This window comes from Oncorhynchus tshawytscha, linkage group LG01, assembly GCF_018296145.1.
Source record: "Oncorhynchus tshawytscha isolate Ot180627B linkage group LG01, Otsh_v2.0, whole genome shotgun sequence".
In the NCBI taxonomy this organism is placed as follows: Eukaryota; Metazoa; Chordata; class Actinopteri; order Salmoniformes; family Salmonidae; genus Oncorhynchus; species Oncorhynchus tshawytscha.
Window position 1 is genome coordinate 21,986,426 of NC_056429.1, and position 26,113 is coordinate 22,012,538.

Here is a 26,113-nt window from a genome sequence, read left to right on the forward strand (position 1 = left end):
GCATTCCAGATGAAGCTAGTTGAGAGAATGCCAAGTGTGTGCAAAGCTGTCATCAAGGCAAAGGGTGGCTACTTTGAAGAATCTCAAATATAAAATATATTTTGAATTGTTTTACACCTTTTTTGGTCACTACATGATTCCATGTGTTATTTCATAGTTTTAATGTATTCACTATTCTACAATGTAGAAAATAGTACAAATAAAAAGATAAACCTTGAATGAGTAGGTGTGTCCAAAGTTTTGGTTGGTGCTGTATATACATTTTGACTGAAACCAAATCGAAACTGTAGAAATGATAATGGACCTACATTTATGCAGTTTGACTGTGTCCAGCTGGCCAATAATCACTGATATGAAAGCTATACAATTTGACCTCTGATGTCACATACTAAGAAATTACCCCAATATTAGCGTTTGACATTTTTGTAATAACAAAACATTTATTTAAAAAATCTATTAATATGGGTTTTGAACACTAATTTGTTTATAAGCATGATAGCTAGCTGTACTTGTAGTTTACGGTTGACACAGCTTGTTTTTCAAAGCACGTGAATGTATCCAACTCGTATTTACACAACATAAGTCAATATCACCTTCCTACTTGGTTATGAACGCAGCATATGCTAGCTAACTGTAGGTAGGAAAATGTGCTTATGTTTAGCTAACGTTACTTGCTAGTTCGCTAGCCCTGTAAACTAACAGTGAAAAGATGGCGACGGCAATATACCTGGAACATTACCTTGACAGTGAGTATCTACCGTTAGCTAACTTAATTTGATCAGTTGTGTAAATTGTCTTCATACATTTCCAATCTTGAGTTTTTCGGTCTAGAATTTCTTAGCTAGCGACGTTATAGCTAAGCAAGTTGTCTATTATTGATATGAACGTTACGTTTTCGGCACGACTAACGTTAAAACTAGCTAGCAAACTGTCTTTGTTTTTGTTAGCAGTCTAGTAACTCGCTAGGTCATTGCAGTTGTAGGTTCGATTAAATGCTTTACATTGTTGGCCTTATCTAACGTTTGTGAGTTAACGTTACAAGGACAAAACTAACTAGCAATTGCATAAATTGTAGAGAAAAGGGGTTTTAAAAAAATAAACTAAAACGAGAGCTGTTTTCAGCTTATTTAGCTACTGGTAACGTTCGCAGCAAGCCAACAATAAGGTGTTGTTCTAGTTAGCTAAACGGCTAGGTTTAATTTATTTAGGGTCTCAGTTATTCATGATCATAAAATGTACTTTGCTCTAGTTAGATGGCGGTGACGCTACCTCGTTTTCTGCGGGGAGGCAAGTATACACGGGCCGCGATGTTTAATTTAAAAGTGCGTCACAAGCACAGTTTCACTAACTGGGACTCACTTCCGCCAAACTTTAAACATTATCTTGTTTTCCAGGAAAACATTTAGGTTGAACTTATTTGGTAGTACAGATGTCATGATCCAGCTAACATTATCCATTTTGATGTGGCCACCTGTTATTTGGTAACGCTCATCAGACTGCATTCAGTGTAGAAAATAAGTACAAGAACCATTTGCCTAGTAAATAAGAGTGAATACCAATTATTGGTGTCGTCTGATACAAAGCACTGCAAAAACTTGGAAAGTTTCCTAACAAGAGATGTTGTTGAATTAACTGTACTGGTTGTCTGTGGTTGGTCCTTCCGCTTGTCGAAATGTTATATTCACAGACTTTTTAGAGTACATGTACTGCCTTGACATTTATATTCCCTGCCACATGCGCAACACCATGTAAACACCTGCAAGACGTTGGTTTGGGCACGAGCAAACAAATATTGATTGCCACAGATGTACCTGTGTTTTTTTTAAGTCCTTTTAATAATACTTTCCTGTGGATATTTTATCTAAAATTTCCACCAGCTGAAGGGCCAATCCGCGGACAATCGGCAGAGTAATTATTCTACATTGGTGACATAAGGGACGTTGAGGTTTTTTTCCCTATGTAAATGTGCGTGGCTATGCAGTACAGGCAATGGAAATCATCGCCAAAATGCTGCAAAGAGCCATGAGCTGTCAGCTGTGTGTTACCATCAAATCGTATCTTGTTCTCATTATGAACTATTGTAGTTACTGAATGAATGCTCTTAACAATCATGATCCATTCCCCCAGGTATTGAGAATCTGCCTTGTGAACTACAGAGAAACTTTACACTGATGCGGGACCTGGACAATAGAACTGAAGGTACAATACTGCAGAAGAAATACATTTAAAATGTTATTTGTTTTGATCACTTGATTTACCACATGGTTTCATGCCCCATCAGTATTGTATAGTTCAGCATCTTTCATTATCCAGTATAAAAATGTTTCTGCAATTATGTAGAGAAAAAAGGAGAGATCGACAAGCTGGCAGAGGAGTACATCTCAAGTGTAAGGAACTTGGCTTCGGAACAGAGGGTTGAGCACCTGCAGAAGATCCAGAGTGCTTACAGCAAGTGCAAAGAGTTCAGCGATGACAAAGTGCAGCTTGCAATGCAGACATATGAAATGGTCAGTGCTCCAAACCTGGCATATGAGTACATAAAGATGTCAATGCTCTCACTATTGGTCAATAGATAATGCAAAACCAATCTAATTGTCTGCATGTCATAGGTGGACAAGCATATCCGCAGGCTGGATGCAGACCTGGCCCGATTTGAGAATGAGCTGAAGGAGAAGCTAGAAGTGAGCGGCTATGAAAGTCCAGAAGGAAGAGGGTTAAAGAGTAAGCAGGGAGACTGTTGGTGGGAAATAGTTCTACAGCACATTTACGACAGGTAAACTAACTTCCATGTCCATTGCTGTGAATATCTGCTTCAGAGGGTGAAGGTCAGGGACTAAGGGAGAAGCGAGGACCCAAGGGGAGAGGCAGGAAATCATCGGATGAGGATTCTCCCAGGAAGAAAAAGCTTAAAAATAGGTATTGAAAAGGTTTTACAAGCAAGTACTATTTACGTGCGTCTGCCTGGTTCTCACTCTCCCTTAATATAATTTACCATCTATTAATGTCTGTAGCCCAGGATTGAGTTCTGCTCTCCTGCCAATGCAACCGTCAGATGTTTTGGACATGCCAGTTGATCCCAATGAGCCAACATACTGCTTGTGCCATCAAGTGTCATATGGAGAGATGATTGGATGTGATAACCCTGATGTAAGTTATTGGGTATTGGTTGTCTTGTTATTCAAAGAATGCTTTGAAATTAGTGCTATTCTCAGGACTCTAAATTTTAAAAATGTATGTTGTGTTAGGAGCACAACATAAATTGTAGGTGCACCAGAAAATATTTGTTTAATTTAGCCTAAATTATTTATTTTACCTTTATTTAACTAGGCAAGTCAGTTAAGAACAAATTCTTATTTTCAATGACGGCCTAGGAACAGTGGGTTAACTTGCCTGTTCAGGGTCAGAACAACAGATTTGTACCTTGTCAGCTCAGGGGTTTGAACTTGCAAAATTCCGGTTACTAGTCCAACACTCTAACCACTAGGCTACCCTGCTGCCCCATAAGGTATATATGAATTTCTAGCTACTTTTATGCCCTATAAAACAGATGTTCTAACCCTGTAAAGGCATTTGTATATAATAAGTTAAAATATGGTTTAGGTTTCTACATTTTAATGTTGTCTTCATACCAAATTTGTCTGTGTCCAATTGAGTGGTTTCACTTGTTGACCTTACTACAAAGCCAAAGGGGATTTAGGTTTCTACATTGTGTAAAAGCACTACTTATTGAGGTGCATTATATAGAAAATTGTACACTGTCTCTTTAAGAGTGTCAAGTTTATTGCTATATGATCATTGATTTCCTGAAAGAGCAATCCCTTTTCCAGCCAATCATCATTCAGGGCTCACACCACTCACTTAAAAATGGTAATTAAGTAACCAGGCTGTTAGATAGCTAGCTAACGAGGTTACATGACTGAACAAGGTGTAAACAACTACCTGCAAGTGGTTTTGGAACAGCCAGCAAAATGTGTTTTGAATGTCTAGCCAATTCACGATAGGAGGAATAAAACATTGCGCCGGTAATATCTTTTTACCTTTTTGTGCTAGAAACAATCAGTTTTCGCTGTAGTAATGGTGTAACCATGAAAGTAACAAATCTGCACACGCTTTTATCCATGGGGCACTCGAAAACAATGGTACAGCGAAGCCTAATCATTATAACAATTATCTGTGTGATTGATTTTTCTAGGCACAGAGCGCTCCCAAAATAAAATCTCAGGTCGCACATTAAAATGTTCACACTGTAGAGCCCTGGGTATTGTCTATAGATTCTACAAGTTAATCAAAAGAATACTGAAATGTTGATGTCTTTTTACCAATGTTTTTATTTTTCAAACAGTGTCCAATTGAGTGGTTTCACTTTGCTTGTGTTGATCTTGCTACAAAGCCCAAAGGAAAATGGTAGGTGAATCTTTTACAATTAGTTAATGAAGTGTCTTATACATGTAATTAAAAGCGAATTAATTTGGGAATGTTGATTACATGCATTACCTTTTTGTACTTTTATTTTGTCTTTTTCAGGTTTTGTCCACGGTGCACCCAGGATAAGAAGAAAAAATGAGATATATTTCTTTAAAGTACTTTTCTATAAATGTGTATTTTGTCTATGTAGTAAAATAGTGTAATATATTTACAAAATTATTTCCCTTTCTATGATGGCCGTGCATACATATTATGGTCTAAATACAAAGCTTTTTTTCAAAGTACTTGAAATATGTAAACATTTAAGTTTTTGTATTTTACAAACAAATTCAACAGCTGTTGATAACACATTTTTTTCATGGTTTAGTTTCCATCTTTTATTCTGTCCTCACTTAAATATTAGGGCCAGTGTTAATATCTCATTTGTGTCTGCATTTTAGTTACCTAGCTACCTCTCGGGTTCAAGCACATGCATATACTGCAATCTTGAATCCTGCCTAAAAAAATCTATCTTAAACCAAGCAACCACACATAAAAGTTCACTCCGTCCAGTCTTGGAGTAATAAGCTGTCTGGGAAAAGGTGCACTATATTGACTATCAAACGCATTTGCCCACTCTTGAATGTGTTATGGTGATAATGATCAGACATTTAGGAAGGGACTGGTATCGCTTTGCCAACATAACCAGCAAGCGTTAAAGCACTTTGAATAAAAAATCAGCTGTTCACCACTAATGATAAACAATTTAACAATCACTACTCCCTAGATAAAGTGAACATAGTGCAAGCCCTATTTTTTGTTGTTGTGGGGAATGGCTTTCCAAAGATCTTTATTCACGCTGCTGTAAAGTACAAATGAAAGACAAACATTGTAAGAAATTGAACAATAATGAAACAGGTTAATGATTCTGAGCTATTCACTGGAACCAAAGTCCACTGCTATTGCTTTTGAATATTTTGTTGACCTAAAATATAGAATGTGGAGAATTTTATTATATTAAAGTTATTGCATGTTTTTAAGGTTGACCATAAGCAATTATGCCACTTATTATTCTAACCATACACAAAATACTATTGTCCTTTGATATACAATGTTGACAAGGACATGTGACAATTGTGACTTCCTTTCCAAAGATCTTTAGTTTTTATTCATTGTTTTGAGATTTTTAGGGTTTTAGCATAACTTTGTTTTTTTTCAACTGTGAATGTATCAATCTTGTACAAGAATAATGTTGTTAAAATGGAGAAAGGTCCAAGGAGCCAAAGTATTTGTGTTTTGTACATGCCAGTGCTTCATATCAATAAACATTTACAACTATTCAATATTTCAATAGTATGTCCAGTTGAATAGCAAGTGTCTTTACTGACATTTTCAACCTCTCCCTGACCAAGTCAAATCAAATTTTATTGGTCACATGCAGATGTTATTGCGAGTGGAGTGAAATGCTTGTGCTTCTAGTTCTGACAGTGCAGCAATATCTATCAAGTAATATCTAACAATTCCACAACAAATACCTAATACACACATCTAAGTAAGGAATGGAAATAATCTATGGATGAGCAATGTCAGAGCGGCATATGTTAAGATTCAATAGATAGTATAGAATGCAGTATATACAGTTAAAGTCGGAAGTTTACATACACTTAGGTTGATTTTCACCACTCCACAAATTTCTTGCTAACAAACTGTACCTTTGGCAAGTCGGTTAGGACATCTACTTTGTGCATGACACGAGTAATTTTTTCCAACAATTGTTTACAGACAGATTATTTCACTGATAATTCACTGTATCACAATTCCAGTGGGTCAGAAGTTTACATACACAAAGTTGACTGTGTCTTTAAACAGCTTGGAAAATTCCAGAAAATGATGTCATGGCTTTAGAAGCTTCTGATAGGCTAATTGACATCATGAGTCAATTGAAGGTGTACCTGTGGATGTATTTCAAGGCCTACCTTCAAACTCAGTGCCTCTTTGCTTGACATCATGGGAAAATCTAAAGAAATCAGCCAAGACCTCAGAAAAAAAATTGTAGACCTCCACAAGCCTGGTTCATCCTTGGGAGCAATTTCCAAACGCCTGAAGGTACCACGTTCTTCTGTACAAACAATAGTACGCAAGTATAAACACCATGGGACCACGCAGCCGTCATACCGCTCAGGAAGGAGACGTGTTCTGTCTACTAGAGATGAATGTACTTTGGTGCGAAAAGTGCAAATCAATCCCAGAACAATAGCAAAGGACCTTGTGAAGATGCTGGAGGAAACGGGTACAAAAGTATCTATAGCCACAGTAAAACGAGTCCTATATCGACATAACCTAAAAGGTTGCTCCGCAAGGAAGAAGCCACTGCTCCAAAACAGCAATAACAAAGCCAGACTATGGTTTGCAACTGCACATGGGGACAAAGATAGTACTTTTTGGAGAAATGTCCTCTGGTCTGATGAAACAAAAATAGAACTATTTGGCCATAATGACCATCATTATGTTTGGAGGAAAAAGTGGGAGGCTTGCAAGCCGAAGAACACCATCCCAACCGTGAAGCACAGTGGTGGCAGCATAATTTTTATTTTATTTCACCTTTATTTAACCACGTAGGCTAGTTGAGAACAAGTTCTCATCTACAACCGCGACCTGACCAAGTTAAAGCAAAGCAGTGCGACACATAACAACACAGAGTTAGACATGGAATAAACAAACATACAGCCAATAAAACAATAGAGAAAAAAGTGTATATATATACAGTGTGTGCAAATGAGGTAAGATAAGGGAGGTAGTAAAGAAGCGGGGAAATTAGTGGTTTCGGTGGTAGCATTAAGTGTGCAGGTGGAGCAATTGAAGTTGAGGATTCCTGGTGTTTGTGGAGCCCACGGTTTGGTGCGACGCAGACCCAGTAGTGAGAGGGATGAAACAGAGGAGTCACTGTCAGTCCTTTTGAGTTTTGAATCTCAGTTTTTACATGATAAAGTCATGTTAGGATATATCAATTATCCTGTTAGATCTTGTGTGCCAGAGCCACTGCAGTGTTTCTGGTGCAACATTTATGGTCATGTCATGTGTTTAGGAGGGAGATTCCAAGATGTAGGAAGTGTGCAGGAGAGCTTGTGTAATTTCAGTGTTGTAAAAGTTGTATGTGTCAACTGTAGGGGTGCCCATGTTTCTGGGGATCAGAAGTGTCCGGTGCGAGAGAGGCAGGTAGAGGTGGCCAGAGGCAGTGAATAAAGTAGAGGAAGATTGGTTGAGGGTGAGGGATCCCTTGTGAGTAGTGTATATGTGCCAGCACAGAGAGAGAGGCCAGTGAGTAGTATACACTACCGGTCAAAAGTTTTAGAACACCTACTCATGACAGCTAGGCACACTCTTGGCATTCTCTCAACCAGCCTCATGAGGTAGTCAACTGGAATGCATTTCAATTAACAGGTGTGCCTTGTTAAAAGTTAGTTTGTGGAATTGCTTTCCTTCTTAATGCATTTGAGCCAATTGGTTGTGTTGTGACAAGGTTGGGTGGTATATAGAATACAGCCCTACTTGGTAAAAGTCCAAGTCCATATTATGGCATGAACAGCTCTGCTGCAGAGAACAAGTTCATTAGAGTTACCAGCTTCAGAAATTGCAGCCCAAATAAATGCTTCAAAGAGATCAAGTAACAGACACAACATCAACTTTTCAGAAGAGACTGCGTGAATCAGGCCTTCATGGTCAAATTGCTGCAAAGAAACCACTACTAAAGGACACCAATAATAAGAAGAGACTTGCTTGGACCAAGAAACATGAGCAATGGACATTAAACTGGTGGAAATTTGTCCTTTGGTCTGGAGTCCAAATTTGAGATTTTTGGTTCCAAACGCTGTGTCTTTGTGAAACGCGGTGTGGGTGAACGGATGATCTCTGCATGTGTATTTCCCACCGTAAAGCATGGAGTAGGGGGTGTTATGGTGTGGGCTTGCTTTGCTGGTGAAACTGTCTGTGATTTAGTTAAAATTCAATGCACACTTAACCAGCATGGCTGCCACAGCATTCTGCAGCGATACGCCATCCTATCTGGTTTTGGCTTAGTGGGACTATCATTTGTTTTTCAACAGGAGAATGACCCAACACACCTCCAGGCTGTGTAAGGGCTATTTCACCAAGAAGGAGAGTGATGGAGTCCTGCATTAGATGACCTGGCCTCCACAATCCTCGACCTCAACCAAATTGAGATGGTGTGTGATGAGTAGGACCGCAGAGTGAAGGAAAAGCAGCCAACACGTGCTCAGCATATGTGGGAATTCCTTCAAGACTGTTGGAAAATAATTCCAGGTGAAGCTGGTTGAATAGCTACCGCACAGTAGGTGGCAGCATGCACAAACAAAATGCCATGATACCAAAGAAGAAGAATCCACCCGGTCGACAAAGAATGACGAAAAAGTTATATAGGAACTGTTGAAATCATACATTGGTTTACTCTGTATATTCGGTAAACTCTATATCAAATCTTTATTTTTTTAAATTTAAATTTAACGTATGTACAAATTAAAGCTTTCACAGCGTCGAGGATTTGGACCCAAGTTTTCTGTTGTGTATGGAGTCTGTCTGGTGAGTTGCGAGTCGACATCATTGGCTAGCAAATAAAATACCCGTAAATTATTACCGGCACCGAGAAAACGCGCTATCTTATCTAGCTAATGTCGTTATGTTGCTTACCAAATGTACATCTGTATTGTCAAGCAGGGTTCCTTATTGTCTGGCGTTCGTCCTTGGAGATAAACTAGTTTGTTAATCTAGCGCTAGCAATAACAGCGCAAGCTAGCTAATTCACACTTCTAATGTTGTTAGCTAGCTAACTATATGCAATTAACGTTAGCTAGCTGGCTGACTGAACTGCGGACAACTGTTAGCCTAGCTAACTTTAGGTAGCTAGCTGGCTAACTGAACTCCAGCCAACTGTTAGCCTAACTTGCTTTAGGTAGCTTAGTTGAATAGGTAAAATTGTTAGCTAACTAGCCTAGACTTAATATCTTCGTGAAATCAGGCTTAACTATTTAGCTAGGTTCACCTGCAAGTATTACGTTTGATCTGATCTTTCACAGTGACTCTAGAATGCATTTTCCATCTTGGAAATGCACGTTTGGAAGTCATAGGGGGTGGTCTAGTTCCCTACTGTGTTGCACATTTCAGAAACCTTGACCTAACATTAGGTCAATGGTAAATAAATAAAAATGTTTATCCTTTATTTAACTAGGCAAGTCAGTTAAGAACAAATTCTTATTTACGATTATGACCGAGTGAGAGAATTGATATGTATTCCTCTACTTCTCTCCTTCCTGACTAGCTGAAGTTAATGATCTGAAAGGTGATTATGATGATGGTCATGATCATACCCAGTCGATTTGTGTTTCTCGATAGTCTGACATGGATTCAGCTCTTCATGTCCTCTCGTTCATCTGTGCTGGTCTGAGAAGATGGATACATGTGAGCAATATAGTGGACATCCTTTTGTAATGAATTGGCTTTCACCTGGTCACTTCTTTTACATCATAGATGGAGATGAAAGGATATAATGAAAGGGAGACCGTTACATGCTAGTAATGTGGCTGCTTTTTGTGATGCGGCTTCTCCACCCAACCCTCCCTGTTGTTGATCTCTACTACAGAAATGATTAACCCTCTAAAAACCCACCATTGTCTGCACTTCTACTGCCTTTCTTAGCTCTGTATCCAACACCTTTCTGAAAAATGACAGTAATTACTGTTGAGGGGCATATAATCAATTCTAGACCTACCTATTTTCTTGCCCAGTCCCTTCCTATTGCCTCTGCAACACACCCATCCAGTGTTGCTCTTCCCAGAATTACAGTACCGGTCAAATGTTTGCACACACCTACTCATTCAAGGGTTTTTCTTAATTTGTTTTACTTTTTTCTACATTGTAGAATAACAGTGAAGACATTAATACTATGAAATAACACATGGAATCATGTAGTAACCAAAAAAGTGTGAAACAAATTAAAATGTATTTCTTCAAAGTAGCCACCCTTTGCCTTGATGACAGCTTTGCACACACTTGGCATTTTCTCAACCAGCTTCATGAGGAAGTTGATTCTAGATTTAATTTTGGATTGGAGATGCTTAATGTGAGTAACCAAAAAAGTGTTCAAATAGCCACCCTTTGCCTTGATGACCGTTTTGCACATTCTTGGCATTCTCTCAACCAGCTTCACCTGGAATTATTTTCCAACATTCTTGAAGGAGTTCCCAAATGCTGAGCACTTGTTGGCTGCTTTTCTTTCACTGCAGTCCAACTCATCCCAAACCATTTCAATTTGGCTGAGTTCTGGTGATTGTGGAGGCTAGGTCATCTGATGCAGCACTCATCACTCTCCTTCTTGGTCAATAGACCTTGCACAGCCTAGAGGTGTGTTTTGGATCATTGTCCTGTTGAAAAACAAATGATAGTCCCACTAAGCACAAACCAGATTGGATGGTGTATTGCTGCAGAATGCTGTGGTAGCCATGCTGGTTAAGTGTGCCTTGAATTCTAAATAAATCACTGTCACCAGCAAAGCACCCCCACACCATAATACCACCTCCTCCATGCTTCACAGTGGGAACCACACATGCAGAGATCATCTGTTCACCTACTCTGGGTCTCACAAAGACACGGCTGTTGGAAACAAATCTCACATTTGGGCTCATCAGACCAAAGGACAGATTTCCACCGGTCTATTGTCCATTGTTCATGTTTCTTGGCCTAAGTAAGTCTCTTCTTATTGGTGTCCTTTAGTGGTGCTTTCTTTGCAGCAATTTGACCATGAAGGCCTGATTTATGCAGTCTCCTCTGAACAGTTAAGTGTTCTGTTACTTGAACTTTGTGAAGCATTTATTTGGGCTGCAATCTAAGGTGCAAGTAACGAATGAACTTATCCTCTGCGGCGTAGGTAACTCTGGGTCTTCCTTTCCTGTGGCGGTCCTCATGAGAGCCAGTTTCATCATAGCGCTTGATGGTTTTTGCAACTGCACTTGAACAACTGCAACTGCACTTTCTGTATTGACTGACTTGTAATGATGGACTGTTGTTTCTCTTTGCTTATTTGAGCTGTTCTTGCCATAATATGGACTTGGTCTTTTACCAAATGGGGGGCTATCTTCTGTATTCCCCAACCTTGTCACAATACAACTGATTGGCTCAAATGCATTAAGGAAAGAAATTCCACAAATGAACTTTTAACAAGGCACACCTGTTAATTGAAATGCATTCCAGGTGACTACCTCATGAATCTGATTGAGAGAATGCCAAGAGTGTGCAAATCTATCAAGGCAAAGGATGGCTACTTTAATGAATCTCATATAAAATATATTTTGATTTGTTTAACTCTTGTTTGGTTACTACATGATTCCATATGTGTTCATACTTTTGATGTCTTCACTATTATTCTACAATGTAGAAAATAGCAAAACAAAGGAAAACCCATGAATGAGTAGGTGTGTCCAAACTTGACTGGTACTGTATGCGTATGTTTCGAGGGGGAATGACGATGTGTGCTATGATAGGAAATCTGCTCTAAGTTTATATCTCTGCATAGTCATAGGGGAATGCTGAAAACATGCCAGAGAGAAAATGAGTTCTGACAGAGCAATCTTCCTGTCTAGATAAAGGTGCTCCTCTGCGGTGTAAAGTCAGTTTCACCTCAAGATAAACATGAACAGGTTTACCACCATAAAACTGGACTGCCTCTTCTAAAGCAAATACCACCTAATATGTTATGCAATGTGCATGTGCTCTTGTTCACCTGTCATTTTTGTGGTTAAACTGATCATGTCTCCGTTTATCTTGCAGATATCACCCCATGCTCTCCTTCTATTCTGATTCCCATTCCTGATCTCTCTGACCCACCTCTGTCTATTGTGCACATTAGTGCTTTCTTTCCTCCTTTCTGTCTCTTTGTTACCCTCTTTCTGTCCTTCCCGCTCCCTGTGGCCATGTGTGATAACGGGGATCCCGAGGACAAGCCCCCAGCCCCCCCAGTCAGGATGAGCAGCACCATCTTCAGCACCGGCTCCAGCAAGGACCCGCTCTCAGCCAATCACAGCTCCAAGCCCCTGCCCTCAGTTCCGGAAGAAAGAAAACCCCGCAACAAGATAATCTCAATTTTCTCAGGAGCAGAGAAAGGTGAGACGCGAGTCCATAGACGTGGTGTACTGGCAGGGGATCTAAAGCAGTGGTTTCCCAACCTTTTTCGGTTACTGTACCACCAACTGAATTTTATTCTGCCCAGAGTACCCCTGAAGTACCCCCTCGTGCATTATACCAGTAGGCCTATGGTCTCATGAGTCTTCTCAAGTACCCCTGGTGGATAGGCCCAGTACCCCCTGAGGTCCTAGTGTCCCTGGTTGGGAACCTGACGGAGTGGGTGTGAATCCAAATTTTCTGGGCCATCTTACAGATAGCCAAAGGTCCCGAAGCTTTTGCGCATATTAGATTCTGCTCATGTTTGATCAAAGCTGAATAAATGTCTGCAAGATCACACGGTAATGATATCATTCTACATAACAGTACCGAATAAAATAGTATTACGCAGGGATGGGGAACTGGCGGCCTGCGGGTTTTGAAGTCACTTAGATCAATTCCCTCAGTCGGGGTCAGAATAGTAGAATACACAAGGTGCAATTTTGAAATTTGGTTGTGCATCAGCAGTTTTACTCTTATGTCAGTCAATTAGCCCATGTCTACTAAAATGTGTTAGCTGGCAGGCAGTTTAACTTAGAAAACTATCTTAACTTGTTGTCATGGTTGTTACCAGCCGGGGGCCTCCATTGATTTTTATTAGTCAGCCTCACTCATATCATATTCAAAACTGTGACCATTTCACTCCACCCTATGGTAAAAAGTGTAGAATTGCAGGATTACAGTATTTTGTGGCCCCCACTCCTTTCAAAATTGCGATTAAGATTTTAGGATGATTGTGCAAATGGTCACATTTTTCTGTCATGCCCACGCCACTAGACAAAATAAGTGCTTTGATTGGAACTAAACACGAGCTATGCTCAAGTTAACATAATCTGCTCTAAAATTTGCTCTCTGTACATAATTCAAAACAACACTGTATAGCTCAAGAAGATCTAACCTAAATGCATATCTCTATGAACTTGGTTGAGATCAAATGGTTGGTATGCAGATGCTGCATGGATGTTTCACCGCTTGAACTTGAAAAAGTATTACTCACAATTGACAGTGAGAAATGTGAAAGTAGAGAAATGCGTGTGCAGAATGTGATTTGGATCTTCAGCTCTGGGGGAAAAAAAGATCCAGGGGGCTGGATGGGACAGTTACCTATGGAGCCACAGCCTCAGTCATTTTTTTAAAGGTGCATTAAGAGGCTACATTTCATTCTGTGTATCTTAGTTCAGAACCAATCCATTTTATGTTAGTTTCCATCTGTATGCGTCAGACTATCCAGTGACGGGAGCAGTTGAGTTTCGGTCTTTCCAATTTCAGTCTATCCGTTGTTAGATCTGATTACATTTATTAACAGAGAATGTAATGATGGTTTATTTGATGACTTTCAGGTGGTAGAAAGAAAGACCGGGACAAAGAACGACCAGAGATCTCTCCTCCTTCAGACTTTGAACACACTATCCACGTTGGCTTTGATGCTGTCACTGGGGAGTTCACTGTGAGTAAGGGTCACTTTCGTCCGACTTTTCAACTCTTATTCCAGGGATACTCAAATCCCAGCCTGGAGGACCGTAGTACTGCTTGTTTTTGATTCTACCAGAGTTAGTTGATTGACCCCTGACCCCATCTCTTTGTATCCTCCTCTCTGATAGGGCATGCCAGAGCAATGGGCACGGCTCCTCCAGACGTCAAACATCACAAAGTCAGAGCAGAAAAAGAACCCCCAGGCTGTTCTCGACGTGCTCAAATTCTATGATTCTACAGGCAACGGCCGCCAGAAATACCTCAGTTTCTCCTCTGGTGAGCTTTCTCATAGATGACACTTTGCTGTTTTCTAAGATTGTTATAGACTCTTTCAAGACTACAATTATTTCCCTCTCCCTTTTCATTTTTTAGAAAATGATGGTTTCCCTGCAGGACCCCACTCTGTAAGTACTGACTTCTTTCTAGTTTTTACTTCAAAATCTGTCATTCTGCCCCTGTTGTCTGGGCGCGAAAGATGTGGATGTCAATTAAGACAGCCCCCCGCACCTCTCTGATTCAGAGATGTTGGGGTAAATGTGGAAGACACGTTTCAGTTGAAGGCATTCAGTTGTACTGACTAGGTATCCCGCTTTCCCTTACTAGCTACCTGAATACTATGGGGCTGGGATTTTTTGGTCCTTGACCACATTCATAGCACCCCTGAAATGATGTGTGGGCTACATATGAAATGTCTATCTTTTCTGCAATAGCCGGTCAAAAAGGGCACGGAACCCTCATCGATCAGTATCAAGGACATTGATGATGATGATGATGATGATGATGAAGCTCCCCCACCCATTGTGGCACCACGTCCAGAATACACTAAGAGTGTGAGTAATTTTGACGGGAGCTCACCTGAATTTTCTTTTGCTCTTGCTCACAATCGCTCATTCCCTCATTCTTATTTATTTATTGTGTGTGTGTTTCTGCTACAGGTTTACACTCGCTCCGTCATTGACCCCATCCCTGCTCCAGCCACGTGTCCAGATGGAGACGCAGCCTCCAAGGCTCTAGACAGACAGAAGAAGAAGGGCAAGATGTCAGACGAGGAGATCATGGACAAACTAAGTAAACACACTACATTTCTTACAATACCAACACAGCAATTTTACTGGTAGTTATTAATATAACTCTCTTGTCAGAAGAAATTAGTATTGGTCTCTATAACTTTATCTTTGCCCACAGGAACTATTGTCAGCATTGGAGATCCCAGAAAGAAGTACACAAGATATGAAAAAATTGGACAGGGGTAAGTTCATTTGAAGGTGGTAATTGGGGTGTATTGTGTGTGTCCAAGTTATTAAAAATATGTAACCGTCTCCACACAGGGCTTCAGGGACAGTGTTCACAGCCATTGACGTCGCCACTGGACAGGAGGTAAAGGGGAATTAAGGGTTGTCTTTGGTTGACTGACCGGGGATGGGTGGATTGAGGAGAATAGTAAATGGTAGGAGACCTAGAGAGCTGAGTAATGATGTTCAAAGTGCGGCAGAGACTAGATACAGAGAGACAGAAATGGGGAAAGCGTTTGAAAACTGTAAGCCTGGCAGGAGTTGAGAGATTGCAGGATAACTAATCACACACCCATTTTAGAGGATCATTTTGAACCTTTCATTATTTCTGTCTGTTTCTCCCAGGTGGCCATTAAACAGATCAACCTACAGAAGCAGCCCAAGAAGGAGCTGATAATCAATGAGATTATGGTGATGAAAGAGTTAAAGAATCCGAACATTGTCAACTATGTAGACAGGTAATGGCATGGTCAAATATATAATTAAGCTTAACAGCACTAACTTTGGTGTAAGTTGGGGGTGCCAAACCTAACTTTCTGGTGATGGTGGAACACTACTGGGTGTACGATATTGTACAATACAATATAAACTAACAACCTCTCCGGCTTTGGTGTCTGTGTGTGTTTGTTAGTTTCCTGGTGGGAGAGGAGCTCTATGTGGTGATGGAGTATTTGGCTGGTGGTTCGCTGACTGATGTGGTGACAGAGACCTGCATGGACGAGGCTCAGATAGCTGCTGTCTGCAGAGAGGTGACCCGCTCTTATACGGCACACTGCATTAACCTTGACCTGTTTACCCTTTAACAGTGGCTGGGTGGGTAACTTGTGTGTTCACATTTAGAGCCTTTATTTTATGTGGAAATATTGACCGTTGTTTCTTCATCCCCTCTCGCTCCATTGCGCTCTCTCTCTCTTTCGTTGGTTTCCCCATCTGAAGTGTTTACAAGCACTGGAGTTCCTTCATGCGAACCAGGTCATCCATCGTGACATCAAGAGTGACAACGTGCTACTGGGAATGGATGGCTCTGTCAAGCTCAGTGAGTCTCCCTCTCCCACTAAATAACCCCAGGCTAGCCATGGCCTATGTAGAGGAAGTAACAGCCCTAATAGTTGGGGGTGGAAATGTACCTTATTGAAAGTCTGCGGGTATATGGATTCGCTTTGATGTTGGGAACTGTTCTATATTCATATTTATAGCTGGAATTTGCCATCTGCATCCTATGAAAGATAAGTACCAATTTGGCAAGGATAGTTAACAAATGACTATTACAAGCTGGTGCTCCTGTTTGTACTGCTACCCTTCAGTCCCTCACTAACATATGTCTCCATCTCTCTGAATCCCACCTCCCTTCTCTCTGTGCAGCCGATTTTGGTTTCTGCGCCCAGATCACTCCAGAGCAGAGCAAGCGCAGCACCATGGTGGGTACGCCTTACTGGATGGCTCCTGAGGTGGTGACCCGGAAAGCCTATGGGCCTAAGGTTGATATCTGGTCACTGGGCATCATGGCCATTGAGATGGTTGAGGGGGAGCCTCCATACCTCAATGAGAACCCGCTAAGAGTAAGTGAACCAAAGAGCAGCATCCTCCTAAAATTGCATTTCTTTCTTTTACTATATCACAGTGCATCAAAAGCTAGTTCCATAGTGATACTGACATGGATGTAACAAACTTTTCCAGCACCTCACAGTTCTCCTCTTCCCACTCTCCTCTCCCCCAGGCACTGTACCTGATTGCCACAAATGGGACTCCAGAACTTCAGAACCCAGAGAAACTGTCTCCCATATTCAGAGACTTCCTTAACCTCTGCCTGGAAATGGATGTGGAGAAGAGAGGTGGGGGCAAAGAGCTGCTGCAGGTGATGATCCATCCTATCTATGGCTTCCTTTGTGATTTGCTCTTCTACTCTTGTGTCAACTTGACTGGTTGGATTTGGCTGTATATACTCCTCCATCATTACCCTGTCTGCACATACTACAATAGAGATGAGCTTCAAAGTTAACCCGTTACTCTCGTTCTTCTCCTTCTCTTCTTTTTGTCTAGCATCCCTTCCTGAAGCTGGCAAAACCCCTGTCTAGTCTTACACCTCTAATCTTGGCTGCTAAGGAGGCCATGAAAGGCAACCGTTAACCGAACAAATAGAACATACAAACAACGCTGTGCCAGATCTGTGCCAACTGTTTAGGTTTTGTGCCAGATAATAGGCTGTGACACCACTATGCTCCAGTCTGATAAGCCCTGACAACCCTCACTGTGAAGGAGACCAAAAACATCCAGAACACTACCCACCGCTGGCCATATGAACTCTGATTCTCACTCAAATCTTTGAAGACTTTATTTTGTACAAGAAAACATTGGCGGTGGGTCACGTTGGGGCTTAATTTGTATTTAACATGGAATGAGCATAGCTATCCAGTTCCTACTTTTTGGAAGAAATATCACTGCCTTAAATGCAAAACATTGCCCAATGCAGGGGTAGGCAACCTCCTGTTCCAGGAGTGCCACAGGTACTTCAGGATTTTGTTCCAACTAGGCACCACACCCGACCAACTGAGCTAAGTTCAGCGATTGCCTAAATTCAACACACCTGGTCTTCCAGGTCGGTTAAATCAAAAGCATGAAGTGCCTGCGGCACTCCAGGACTAGGGTTGCCTACCCCTGGCCTAATGTATTGTTGATTGTGTCATGTTGGTTTGTTTCTCCATTTTTACTGTCATTGTAGTTTCCTCTAACGCTAGTTAGTGTCCTCTTAATCATTTTGATACTTGAATTTCATGTGTCCTGACTGATCATGTTATGGGCCTATCATTTAATGAAAACTGTTATTCTACCTGGTGCCCGATGTAATCTTTGGATTATTCTCACATTTGTTATAGGAAAGACATTTTAAAACATTTCCATTATTACAGTGAATGTGGTGATATTGATGATGATATAGGGTTGCCTCATTTGGCAGTCTAACCAGTGATTTCCTCTTGTATCATTAGCCTCTTCTTGGTAGTGGAGGTGCAATTTATGGGCAAATTCAATTGTAGAATGACAGGGTTTATTCTAGCTTGTGCTGACTTTCTTTCTTCTTATTAAAAATGGAACTATTGTACATGTCGAATTCTGTACTTTTTGTCTAATTCAGTGCTGAAGCTAAGAAGATATTGATGTCAGGCCAGATAGCTGTGAAGGCAATGTATATTCACTGTTTCTTTTACTCTATTTGAATAACTAACAATCTGATAATTGTCTGCAAATTCTAGTAAATGCAGCTGTTAATTTTGTCCTTATTCTTGATTTATTATTATCTGTATACCATGACTCTTAAATGGAATGGAGATGTGTGAAAGGCACACTAAGATACCATCCAACAGTGGGCTCAAGGAATGATACTCCATGAGAACATAATTTTGTAGCTATTCAATTTGGATCAAAAGACAAAGACATTTGTTTTTCATAAAACACCTTATGATTTTGGTTGTCTTAACTCATGCCTGTATATACACTCCCCTCCATATGTATTTGGACAGTGAAGCTAACATTTTTGTGTCTTTACTCCAGCGTTTGGGATTTGAGTTCAAATGTTTTATATGGGGCGACAGTAAAAGGTGACTTTCTGTATTTGAGGGTTTTATCTTTAGAAATGAAAGCACTTTATGTATCTAGTCGTCCCCACGCCCCCCACATGAATAAGTCATAAGTATTTGGACAAATTGATTTCTAGTGTATCAAGGTAGCCAAAGGTTTAGTATTTAGTCCCATATTCCTTGCACACAATGACTACATCAAACTCTACAAAGTCGTTGGATGCATTTGCAGTTGGTTTAGCTGTGTTTTGGGTTCTAAAATAAAAGCTGACATTCTGTACTGTCACCTAATCAAGGATCTTCAAAATCTAGGATTATTAGATTTATCCCCGGGCACACAAAGCTCCACTATTTATTAGGCCTACTTTTTAGAAAACAATTATTTTACCTGGGCTACAACACAGTGCAATGAGGAATGTATTATTGTTATCAAGTGAATACACAGTTATTATACACTGCAGTGATGTAGGCTAATTTGAATAACCACTCATACTTCCTGTTTTGTTTCATGCCAAAGTAACTGCATAGGCCTGATTATGCAACCGTGTGGGTCTATTCTCCACAACTTAGAAGGTCCAGAAAGGTACATTAGCAGGCCACTCGTTTGGTGTTGGCCTATTTTTTTCAGGATGTAGCTGGTGTTAAAATAATAGGCTTACTATAAAAAAATATGGCTTCTCCTTCCAACTCCACTCCTGTTAATGCTGTAGCCTATCTTCCATTCAGCAAGCTTCAACTCTCTAATAGTAGTAGGAGGAGGTCGAAATAAGTGTCCAACAAGCTTTAAAAGGAATAGCCCTGGTAGCGGAGAGGCCAGGTGCGTAATTGCGCAACAGAACAATGAAGACAGACAAACTCGAAGTAGCCTATAGCCTAAATTAGAAGCGTATGCATATTATCCCATAATTCATAAGCTTAATGTTAGGCTTAATAATGCGGTGAATATATCCAGTCAATTTACACAGCGAAATAAAAACAATTTGATCAGATAATGAAATCATAGGTAGCTGCCTACACTGTGCGCTCCCAAGGCTGCGCTGAGTACCCTCCCTCCCAGAGCTCTGGTATGCAAGCTCGAAATGCTACCCAATTGTTTCAGTTTTTTTATGAACAAGAAATGTATCCTACGTAGGCTACAACGACGCAATGTAATGAAGAACGTTATTATTGTTTTCAAGTAAGTACAAAACTCTACTCTATGCTGTAAACTGCAGTCAATAGCCTAAGACATTTGAATGACTGCTCTAAAACATGCATATTCATTTCAAAATAACTACATCTAGCCTGCTTAATTGGACAACCATTCGGGTCAGTCATGGGTTCTTTCTCTGCAGTTTAGGTCCAGACACATTAGCAGGACTGTATAATATGAGTTATTTTGTCATGAAGTATCAGCTAACATGTTAAATGCAGGGATTTGTAGTTTCTGCGTTTGGCTTCCATGTTTTCATAAAAAAACGATGTATTCGTCAAATACCGTATTATAATACTGTTAATAGATCTCGATTTTCTACAAAACAGTAAGCATTGGTGGTTCAGTGGTAGAATTCTCGCCTGCCACGCGGGAGGCCCGGGTTCGATTCCCGGCCAATGCATCGATATGTTTTGCTTCCATTATCCACTTTATTTTCCTTATCTGGTCTTCACTCTTTTTGTAGCATGTTTACCCACTCTTTAAAAATATGTATCATGAGTTGAACAACTAGCTAGCTAGTATTGTTGATTAATATTATAAAACTCGACAACTTTTTTTATATTTTTATTAACAAATATCAACAAACAAAATAATAATAGTCACATGCAAACAAGCATGCAAGCATTTACATTGCCAGGAATCCTAAACAAACAAATCATATTAATTAATTATATAACAAGTTTTAATAGCCTTTTTGTTTTTCATTTTAGTTAAAGTAGTGCCATACTGTTTAAATTCATTTATAAAGCAAAACAAGTTAGGTTTTGAATTAGACCATTTGCATTTGTGAATATGAAATTGACCTAGTATTATTAGCAGTTGAATTAAATATACTACATATTTATCTATGTCAGAATTCCTGAAATAAATCATTATATCAAAACCATTAAATAGTACAACCTGTCCTATTTTTTTTGTAACAAAATTCTGTATGTCAATCCAAAAAAACTTTACTATAAATACAGGCAAAAAACAAATGCAAAATGGTCTCCTTCTCCATTCCACAGAAATCACATTTATAGTCAATATTCAGCTTGAGTCTTTCCAAAACATGTTTCACAGGATAAATTCTATGTAACATTTTAAAATAAACTTCCTTTACCTTGTTACTGATACAATATTTGTTCTCAATTTTCCATTCCCCCATTGTATATCACCATAGATATTTGACCAAAAGAATCTTGCTGAGGGAATTGTAGTATCACTACATATTCTTTCGGGGTTATCGGAATTTTAAACTTATCAAGAAATTCTCTATATGAGAGTAGATATCCATCCTCATTCAGTAACTGACCAACCAAAATAATTGTATTCTCAAACCAGTTACGAAAAAAAAAGAGACTTATTTTTAAATCATCTATCTTTGTTGTTCCATATAAAGTATCTGTGAGGGGAAAAAATTGTGTTTATATGCTAACATCCAAGATACAATTTCCTGCTTACAGAATTTGGCCAACTTTACTGGGATTTTATCAGCATAAAAATTACATTGAAGCAAAAAATTCTAAACCACCAACAGAGTAAAATAAATACTTAGGGAAGACATTCCAAATACTGTTCTGGTTCTTAACATACTTCAGAATCCAATTTATTTTAAAAGTAGTATTTAGAGTATTGAAATCTAAAACCTCAAGACCTCCTTGTTCTTGGGTATTAGTGAGAATATCTTTTCATAGATAGTGAGGCTTGTTCCTCCAAATAAAATTATAAAGAATCTTATCTAAGTCCTTTACAATTTTAGGGGACTGATCTGGATAACCCTTCAGCTTTGGACAATAAAACCTGACCGTATAATGAAATATCTCTCAGCAACCAGAGGTTCAAAATATTCTTTATTTTCTCAATAATGGAGTTAAAGTTAATTAACTCCTTTGTTTTTTATCCTTGCATATAACAATTCCAAGATAACCTTATCTTTAATTGAGATACATATACTTCCTGTAAAACACAATCCTTGAGTGGAAATAAGACTGACTTATTGATATTAATAGGAAACTGCTTTAGAAACCTCAGTCCTGTTTCTTAATAATATGGTGGTATCATCAGCCAGTTGACATAGTTTAAATTCATTGCGAAGTGCTGAAACACCTTGAAAATTCCCTTTTTTGATATGAAGAGCCATAATTTGAGTAACCAATAAAAATAAAAATGGACTAATTGGGCAGCCCTGCCTAATGCCACGGCCAATATCAAATCTTTGGGATGTCCTGTGAGCTCATTTTACAGAGCTAGTAGAACCACCATATAAAGTTTAGACTGCTTTCAAAAAAAAGTCACCAAACCCCCCAAAAATGTATTGCTTTGAACATAAACTTATGTTCTACAGTGTCAAAAGCTTTAGGTTTGGGAATCAAAGTAATTACACCTTGCTTTAAGGAAGCCGGTTACTCCCCTTTTTCTATTGATTCTTGAAACATAGCAAGCATGAAAGGAATCAATTTATCATTGAATGCTTTATAAAACTTGCTTATTAAACCATAATGTCCAGGGGACCTATTGTCCTTAAGGCTTTTAATACTATTGTCCTTAAGGCTTTTAATACAGTCTTTTATCTCAATTTCAGATAACTCATTATCACAAAAATCCCTGAAATCATTATATATCTTCTTAGCAATGTTTGCTACATTGTCTAAGAAAATATCTATATTGAAAGTAGACTGAGCTGATGTATATAGATTCTGATAAAACTGGGCAACATGCTGTGAGATTTCTTTTGGATTTTCATTGGGAGTATTATTAATCATTAATTTACATATGGAAGTATTTTCGCCAGCATTTTTTTCTGAATTAAAGAAATATTTTGTATTTTTCTCTGCCTCTTTCGCACTGACATCAATCGATTTCTTCAGGTTAACGATACTGATAAGTGTTCTTTTTCACAAAATCCATGTCATCTGTGATGTTGTCCAGTAGCTGGCTTTGGATGGTTCTTCTTAGCGTCTTTGGAAGTTGCACCTTGGTTGAGGTATTCGGGTATGAATCACATTCACGCCCTTTTTCACACTGCAAGCATATGAGTGAGTTTCAACCATGCCTCTTTTCTCCTTGAAAGTTTCAACATCCATTATCTCAGCAACAGTTTGGTCATGTCCTGATTCCATACTACAAGCTATGAAGACGTTACCAGGCTAATTTAACTACACACGCTGAAACTTTTCGATAGCTACTTTGCTCGTTGGAACTCGTCAAAAATATATTTCAATGGCTTGATTAATTACAACATTATTCAAAATAGCTACATTGTATGGTTAGATATATTTTTTTGTGGAAAAAAACGAATTGCAACTGCAGTCTAAAAATATAAACTTTGTGAGAAAACCCTAAAATTGTTCCTCAGCTAGAAACGTTACACCCTCTCATCTTGAGCGCCCCCCTAAAACTCGACCACTGATAAAGCCAGTTCTTTCCCTTCTGACCTAAACAAAAATATGGCGTGCTGAAACATAGTTAGTTAGCGATGTCTTCCAACTAGTTGGTAATATGTTAGCTAACCTAGCTAAAAAAAATCACATGTTGTAATCCCTTTGCTAAAATGTTCGGACTGTGCCAGAAGAAAGCTACTTCAGTTCAAGTTATAAACTGTATCATCTGCAGAGCATTTTGGGCCAGTTTTATAAAACATATTGTGTCTGCCAAACTTCAGTCCTCGTTAGTATAGTGGTCAGTATCCCCGCCTGTCACGCGGGAGACCGGGGTTCAATTCCCCGACGGGGAGAAAAAATGTTTTTCTTAATTCCATTCACCGTTGATTTGTAACTGCGATACCTGAAACGTCACCATTTTACTGGCATAGACATATTGGTTATCATGGGCAAGATAATATTGGGTATGGGAATTCATTATCGTTCTTCTGACAAAGGTAGGTAGAATATGATCATTAAAGATCATGATATGCTATCGAACAGTGTGTGTGTGTGTGTGTGTGTGTGTGTGTGTGTGTGTGTGTGTGTGTGTGTGTGTGTGTGTGTGTGTGTGTGTGTGTGTGTGTGTGTGTATATATATATATACATTGGGGAGAACACGTATTTGATACACTGCCGATTTTGCAGGTTTTCCTACTTACAAAGCATGTAGAGGTCTGTAATTTTTTAAATCATAGGTACACTTCAATTGTGAGGGACGGAATCTAAAACAAAAATCCAGAAAATCACATTGTATGATTTTAAGTAATTAATTAGCATTTTATTGCACAACATAAGTATTTGATCACCTACCAACCAGTAAGAATTCCGGCTCTCACAGACCTGTTAGTTTTTCTTTAAGAAGCCCTCCTGTTCTCCACTCATTACCTGTATTCACTGCACCGGTTTGAACTAGTTACCTGTATAAAAGACACCTGTCCACACACTCAATCAAACAGACTCCAACCTCTCCACAATGGCCTACAGGACAATAGGCAAGCAGCTTGGTGAGAAGGCAACAACTGTTGGTGCAATTATTAGAAAATGGAAGAAGTTCAAGATGCCGGTCAATCACCCTCGGTCTGGGGCTCCTTGCAAGATCTCACCTCGTGGGGCATCAATGATCATGAGGAAGGTGAGGGATCAGCCCAGAACTACACGGTAGGACCTGGTCAATGACCTGAAGAGAGCTGGGACCACAGTCTCAAAGAAAACCATTAGTAACACACTACGCTGTCATGGATTAAAATCCTGCAGCGCACGCAAGGTCCCCCTGCTCAAGCCAGTGCATGTCCAGGCCCGTCTGAAGTTTGCCAATGACCATCTGGATGATCCAGAGGAGGAATGGGAGAAGGTCATGTGGGCTGATGAGACAAAAATAGAGCTTTTTGGTCTAAACTCCAGTCGCCGTGTTTGGAGGAAGAAGAAGGATGAGTACAACCCAAAGAACACCATCCCAACCGTGAAGCATGTAGGTGGAAACATCATTCTTTGGGGATGCTTTTCTGCAAAGGGGACAGGACTGCACTGTATTGAGGGGAGGATGGATGGGGCCATGTATCGCGAGATCTTGGCCAACAACCTCCTTCCCCAGTTAGAGCATTGAAGTTGGGTCGTGGCTGAGTCTTCCAGCATGACAACGAACCGAAACACACAGCCAGGGCAACTAAGGAGAGGCTCCGTAAGAAGCATCTCATGGTCCTGGAGTGGCCTAGCCACTCTCCAGACCTGAACCCAAAATCCCTGCTGCAGTGTGTGCAAACCTGGTCAAGAACTACAGGAAATGTATGATCTCTGTAATTGCAAACAAAGGTTTCTGTACCATATATTAAGTTCTTCTTTTCTGATGTATCAAATACTTATGTCATGCAATAAAATGCAAATTAATTACTGAGAAATCATACAATGTGATTTTCTGGATTTTTGTTCTAGATTCCATCTCTCACAGTTGAAGTGTACCTATGATAAAAAATTACAGACCTATATACGCTTTGTATATATATATAGTATATCACAAAAGTGAGGTGGCCAGCGGTTTAGACATTAATGGCTGTGTGTTGAGTTATTTTGAGGGGACAGCAAATTTACACTGTTATACAAGCTGTACACTCACTACTTTACATTGTAGCGAAGTGTAATTTCTTCATATATACATATATATATACACACACACCGAACTATACACTGTTATATTTTTATAATACTCCTTATAGATCTAGCTTTTCTACAGACTAGTAAGCATTGGTGGTTCAGTGGTAGAATTCTCGCCTGCCACGCGGGAGGCCCGGGTTCGATTCCCGGCCAATGCATCAGTATATTTTGCTTCCGTCATCCACTTTATTTTCTAAATTAGCTCATCTGTTCTTCACTCTTTCTGTAGCAGGTTAACCCACTCCAATCCTCACTTTTAAAAAGTATGTATAATTATTTGAACAACTAAGGGTAGCTATAGCTAGCTAGTGTTGTTGATAACGTTATAAAACTTGACAACTGATAAAGCAAGTTCTTTCCCTTCTGACCTAAACAAAAATATGGCGTGCTGAAACATAG

At 39.6% G+C, this 26,113-nt stretch overlaps 2 protein-coding genes and 2 non-coding genes across 6 annotated transcripts; all 4 read left to right on the forward strand.

Moving 5' to 3' along the window:
- Positions 1 to 521: 521 nt before the first annotated feature.
- Positions 522 to 5,749, forward strand: LOC112245007 (inhibitor of growth protein 5). 2 transcript variants are annotated; one of them, XM_024413046.2, is made up of 8 exons: positions 560 to 746; positions 2,128 to 2,199; positions 2,341 to 2,507; positions 2,610 to 2,721; positions 2,817 to 2,916; positions 3,012 to 3,147; positions 4,343 to 4,404; positions 4,525 to 5,749. In XM_024413046.2, exons 1-8 carry the CDS (start codon positions 710 to 712, stop codon positions 4,562 to 4,564), a joined length of 726 nt encoding a protein of 241 aa, XP_024268814.1. In that variant the 5' UTR covers positions 560 to 709; the 3' UTR covers positions 4,565 to 5,749. The 2 variants fall into 2 exon arrangements, with proteins under 2 accessions (XP_024268745.1, XP_024268814.1); XM_024412977.2 differs by lacking the exons at positions 4,343 to 4,404; positions 4,525 to 5,749 and adding an exon at positions 3,642 to 4,324 and having other exon boundaries at positions 522 to 746.
- Positions 5,750 to 8,778: 3,029 nt separating this feature from the next.
- Positions 8,779 to 18,492, forward strand: LOC112245139 (serine/threonine-protein kinase PAK 2). Of its 2 annotated transcripts, none has more exons than XM_024413164.2 (15): positions 8,779 to 9,000; positions 12,241 to 12,573; positions 13,971 to 14,077; positions 14,232 to 14,379; positions 14,476 to 14,507; positions 14,814 to 14,933; positions 15,039 to 15,171; positions 15,289 to 15,352; positions 15,432 to 15,480; positions 15,741 to 15,853; positions 16,027 to 16,144; positions 16,332 to 16,431; positions 16,758 to 16,954; positions 17,113 to 17,250; positions 17,436 to 18,492. In XM_024413164.2, exons 2-15 carry the CDS (start codon positions 12,384 to 12,386, stop codon positions 17,520 to 17,522), a joined length of 1,596 nt encoding a protein of 531 aa, XP_024268932.1. In that variant the 5' UTR covers positions 8,779 to 9,000; positions 12,241 to 12,383; the 3' UTR covers positions 17,523 to 18,492. The 2 variants fall into 2 exon arrangements, with proteins under 2 accessions (XP_024268932.1, XP_042167698.1); XM_042311764.1 differs by lacking the exon at positions 8,779 to 9,000 and adding an exon at positions 9,852 to 9,876.
- Positions 18,493 to 20,491: 1,999 nt separating this feature from the next.
- On the forward strand, positions 20,492 to 20,562 carry trnag-gcc. The gene has a single exon. It is a non-coding gene; the product is annotated as a tRNA-Gly (tRNA).
- Positions 20,563 to 25,801: 5,239 nt separating this feature from the next.
- On the forward strand, positions 25,802 to 25,872 carry trnag-gcc. The gene has a single exon. It is a non-coding gene; the product is annotated as a tRNA-Gly (tRNA).
- Positions 25,873 to 26,113: the final 241 nt, after the last annotated feature.

Coding starts and splice junctions, on each gene's coding strand:
- LOC112245139 (XM_042311764.1), top strand. Junction 12,574..13,970: donor TTTCTCAGGAGCAGAGAAAG/GTGAGACGCGAG, acceptor GATGACTTTCAG/GTGGTAGAAAGAAAGACCGG. Junction 14,934..15,038: donor GTCCAGAATACACTAAGAGT/GTGAGTAATTTT, acceptor TTTCTGCTACAG/GTTTACACTCGCTCCGTCAT.
- LOC112245007 (XM_024412977.2), top strand. CDS start 710: ATGGCGACGGCAATATACCTGGAACATTACCTTGACA. Junction 2,200..2,340: donor CCTGGACAATAGAACTGAAG/GTACAATACTGC, acceptor GCAATTATGTAG/AGAAAAAAGGAGAGATCGAC. Junction 2,508..2,609: donor CAATGCAGACATATGAAATG/GTCAGTGCTCCA, acceptor TGCATGTCATAG/GTGGACAAGCATATCCGCAG.